Source organism: Crocuta crocuta, unplaced genomic scaffold (genome assembly GCF_008692635.1).
Source record: "Crocuta crocuta isolate KB4526 unplaced genomic scaffold, BGI_CrCroc_1.0 scaffold35, whole genome shotgun sequence".
Lineage (NCBI taxonomy): Eukaryota > Metazoa > Chordata > Mammalia > Carnivora > Hyaenidae > Crocuta > Crocuta crocuta.
The window spans coordinates 7,444,469-7,449,205 of record NW_027530625.1 but is presented as its reverse complement, the minus strand read 5'-3'; the positions used below and the strand labels follow the sequence as shown (position 1 = coordinate 7,449,205).

At 49.0% G+C, this 4,737-nt stretch overlaps 1 protein-coding gene across 1 annotated transcript in view; it reads right to left on the bottom strand.

Moving 5' to 3' along the window:
- Window positions 1–4,737, bottom strand: part of NUP214 (nucleoporin 214) — a 101,496-nt gene that overhangs the window by 7,968 nt on the left and 88,791 nt on the right. The window contains 1 exon segment of the mRNA XM_077768400.1: window positions 2,917–3,069. Within this exon segment, the coding sequence (XP_077624526.1) occupies window positions 2,917–3,069 (153 nt within the window).

The window sequence follows — 4,737 nt, the reverse complement described above, 5'->3', positions numbered from 1 at the left end:
CCGTTTCATATACACACATACCACACCCACACCGCACATCCACACACGCCCACACATTCACACCACACCCACCCCCCACATCACACACACACACACACACACCACATATACCACATCCACACCCACCACAGACAAGACACACACCCTCACCACACACACACACACCCCTACCACACAAACCACATCCACACACACATACCCCACATTCACACACATGTATCACATCCACACTCACATCACACACACACACACAGTGCGGTGAAACGACAAAGCTGCGTCACAGTAAATGAACACAAATTTGCTAATAATCAATGATGATAAAATACCTGACTGACCGAGGGCCCTCCGCGTGCCAGCTGCGGTCCCAGGTGCTGCCCCACACTTTGCCTCAATCCTCCCGATAAACCTGGGGCCCCCACCTCGCAGGTGAGATAACAGGCTCAGAGAATACTGAGGCAAAAGCACAAATGGCTATTCGCCCAAGTCCAGCCACCTGGTAGTGGAGGCGCTGGGACTGAGAGCAAGGGCTGAGTGACTCAAGAGGGCGCCCACCCTCGAACTGCCTGTGTCACCTTGCCTCCCTGCCCTCCCCCCCCCCGGCACCGGGGCGGGGGGGGGTGGGGGGTGGGGGCAGTGGGCTGCGCACAGCATCCTGCCCCTCCTCCGCCCCTACCCACAAGTCCTCTCCATCACTATTATTTCCTAAGGCAACTGTACTATAAGGGAGGATGGACACTTCTGGAATTTTCAAAGACTCACTGAAATGGTCCATCTAGAATCTGTCTTAAAGCAAAACGCCAATCATGACTTCTCAGGCCTCTGCTCTCACCTGGGCAGGAAGGAGGACTCCTTTACTTTAAGCAGCCTTCCTTGTGCTCAGGACCCGGGGCGGGGGCACCTCCTACAGCCCCCTGAAAACTGCCCTAAGTCCTGCAGTGGGAGCCCAAGTGTGGGCAGCACAGGGGACGCGATCTTCCTCCACCCTCGCTGTCACCTTTGTGGCTACCAGTTGATTCACCTGCTGTATATAAAGGGTAGCTTTGTCTGCTGGGAATCCTCAGTCTGAGGGGTCTTACGGGGCAAACAAACAGGAAAAATATTCTGAAAGGCAGGAGAACATACTTTCTCTAGGACTTAAAAAAATAAAAGCCTAAGATTCTCAGCCAATCCTGATCCCAGGATAAGGAACAACATATAAGAAAAACATGTGAATCAAATAAAATGTTATCTGGTTCCTTAAAAAAAATAAATTAAGCATCAATGACTAATGAATTAAAATTTTTTTCTTTTTTGTTGTTTAAGTAGGCTCCACACCCAGTGTGGAGCCCAATGCGGGGCTTGAACTCACGATCCTGACATCAAGATCTGAGCTGAGATAAAGTTGGCCACTTCACCAACCGAGCCACCTAGGTGCCCCAACGAACTACAGTTTCGTAGTTGAACGTCTGCTTTGTTAACTAGGCCCCAGAGTGGTCCCGTGAGGAAGGGTGGGGGCAAAGTAAAGCCACGATATTTATGTCTCGTGCATTTTATATTCTATGAAGAATATCAAAAGCTGGCAAACCAAAGACTAACTCATCCAAGCCACAGATCGGAGTAAAGGAGCACAGGGTATGGAAACCACATCAATTTAGGTTCTAAAAGGTGGGACTCCAGGGACTGGCGGGGTGGCCCTAAGTCAGAGTCACCCATGCATCTGGTCCCCTGCTGCAGTCCTTCCTCAGGACTCTCATAATTTCAAAGGCTCCCATACACAAGACGGAGAAGCATCTTGACCGCCCCCCCGTCTTGGGGAGTCTGCTTTAAAGAGCACCTTTCTCCGCAAACATCTCCCCCCACTCTGCCTCTGATGTTTCGTGGAGGTGGGGGATCTTTCCACGTAACAGAGGCAGGAATGCAGACCCTCTGTAGAGCTGAGAGATACAGGACAGAGAGGCAGTTTATGTTTTCTTTTTTTTTTTTTGTCTGAACATATATTGTCCTTTATACTTTTAAATGATAAATGTATTGTACAATTATAGACGGTCACGCAATCCCCAGTGTAGACTTTAGAAGCAATATTGGGACATGCAGTAGCGCTGGTGATAACTTTATTCTGGATTCCAGGAGGGCCTTCCACCTGTAAGGAGTAACTGCTCTGTCTACTTGCAGGAAGTGGATGTTGTACGTGTTATGTAGATATATTTATGTACGTTATGCTCAAAAGCAAAAAAAAAAAAGTGATTTGGGAAAGAGGACAAATGAAATAAACATAAAAACCAGCCAGATCAGGGCACCTAGGTGGCTCAGTAGGTTAAACGTCCTACTTCAGCTCAGCTCATGATCTCACAGTTCACTGATTCAAACCCCACATCGGGCTATGTGCTGACAGCTCAGAGCCTGGACCCTGTTTCGGATTCTGTGTCTCCCTCTCTCTCTGCCCCTCCCCCGCTCACACTCTGTCTCTCTCGGTCTCTCAAAACTAAATAAACATAAAAAATATTTAAAAACCCCCCCCCAAAACTGGTTGGATCATCTGTCTTCCCAGGACCGCTAATGGGACCCCAGTAAGTCTGTGACTCGGGTACTTTTTGGTTTACGTTTGTGTTATTGCTGTCTTACATATTCCCTTACTTTGCTTGTACTGCAGTTGCTAGATATTTACAATGCTTTCTGCCTTAATACAAAGAGTTCTCTTAAGGATTCCACTACATGCATTCTGTGCTTTTAACAGGTCTTGGGAGACCTAGAACAGTGTTAGGAGCACAGCAGATACTCTGTAAACATAAAAATGAATTGGGGAGAAAAAGCCCCTTTAACCACACTCCAGTCCTGCTCCCCTGAGAGGCACCCTAGAGAGCTCTCCTTCCAGGTATCTCTGTGGATGTAAACATACGTTTAAATAAAAAGAACGCCAGCTAACAACTATCAGAGTACCTGTTTTATTTGGAGTTGAGAACCCAAAGCCTTGGGATGCCACACTTCCTCCTCCAGAGCTGAAAGTGCCGGCAGGTTTCTGTTCTCCAAATGACGAGCTGGCAAATCCACCAAATGTCTTGGCCCCACTGTTTCCAAACAGATTAGATGTATCTGAAGAAAGGAAAGACATGTTGAGGGCAATCAGAGGGAGAGAAGCGTCCTTATCTACTTAGTGCAGAAAAGAAACTGCAGCGAGGTGTTTGAGGGGAAGTGAGCGAGGAGTCTGGGATTCAAGGGAGCTGAGCCATGACAAACACCCTCTCTGATTCGCATGCATGTTGGTGACCGGTTCTTAATCTGTGGGAACCCAGGCTTCGGATTCTATGGGTGCGCCGTAAGTGGGGGGGAGGGGTCTACAGCAGGCCCCGGCGAAGAGGCGCTTCTGCGGAAGGGCACCTGTGCTCTCCCAGAGAATCAGGTCTATCCACTGGCTTCCCACAAGACCGTCTTCTTCTTCTTTTTAGAAAAATTTTTAACGTTTAGGGGAGCCTGGGTGGCTCAGTCGGTTAAGTGTCTGGCTTCGGCTCAGGTCATGATCTCATGGTTCGTGGCTATGAGCCCCGCATTGGGCTCTGTGCTGACAGCTCCGAGCCTGAGCCTGCTTCAGATTCTGTGTCTCCCTCTCTCTCTGACCCTCCCCTGCTCACGCTGTGTCTCTCTCTCAGAAATAAATAAAAAACTTTTAAAATTTAAAAAAAAAAAAGAAAGAAAAAATTTTAATGTTTATTTATCATTGAGAGAAGAGAAAGACAGAGCATGATCACGGGAGGGGCAGGGGCAGAGAGAGGGGGAGATAGAATCCGAAGAAGGCTCCAGGCTCTGAGCTGTTAGCACAGAGCCCAATGCGCGGTTCGAACCCACGAACTGTGAGATCATGACCTGAGCCGAAGTCAGGAACTTAACCGACTGAGCCACCCAGGCACCCTGAGACCGTCTTCTAAAGAATAGGGCTCGCTTTCATTCACCTCCTCATGTGAAAACTTCACATTTTGTCAAGCGAGAGAAAACAGAGTCACAGTACATCCAAACCAAGCGCAATGGCATCCAGCTGTCTGCTTTTATGGTCAGGTGGGCACGCTGGCTGTTACCCGAGTGCTCAGGGAATGGCAGGAGAAGCAAGCAAAACCACAGTACTCCTAACTCCGATCTGATGGGAGCTGGAGAGGTTCTGAGGAACGTAAGAGGCGCCAAGACTTCCAGTCTGACCGCCTTTTCCTAAGTGGTTCACCAAAGCCCTTGACCTTTCCGATGCTTATCTAGTGGGTCACTCTCTCTACACACGAAGCCCATGCCAGGAATGAAAGGAATAAAGGAAACGAACTCCTAAAAACGAACACAGGTAAGGAGTGCTTGTAGCTCTTACACGAAACGCAAATCTGACCATTCATAGGGAAGTAGCCAAAGTCCTATACGCAGAAGCACCTGGGTAATGCAAACTGCACACTGTTTTCTATCAGGAATTTTCCCTTAACCTTTTCTTGGGAGAGGGGAGGGCAATTCATACCTTCCCACCGTGTGTGGATGGGTGTTTTATTAAAAGAAGGTTGCACCCACAAGAAGGCAGTGAGAGGCTGTCCCGAAATCGGGCTGAGGCCCAAAGGCACAGGCGTAGGGCGCTGCACCTGCGCTCCGGGTGGGTAAACGAGAGCTCATTACACGTCGCCCAGTGAGAAGTACAAACGTCTGCACAGGACCAGGCTTCCCCCGAGCGGTTCAAGTGCTCACAGAGAGGGTGACAGTGAGGAGGGGAGGGGAATAACTCACTCTCGAGGTCAACTT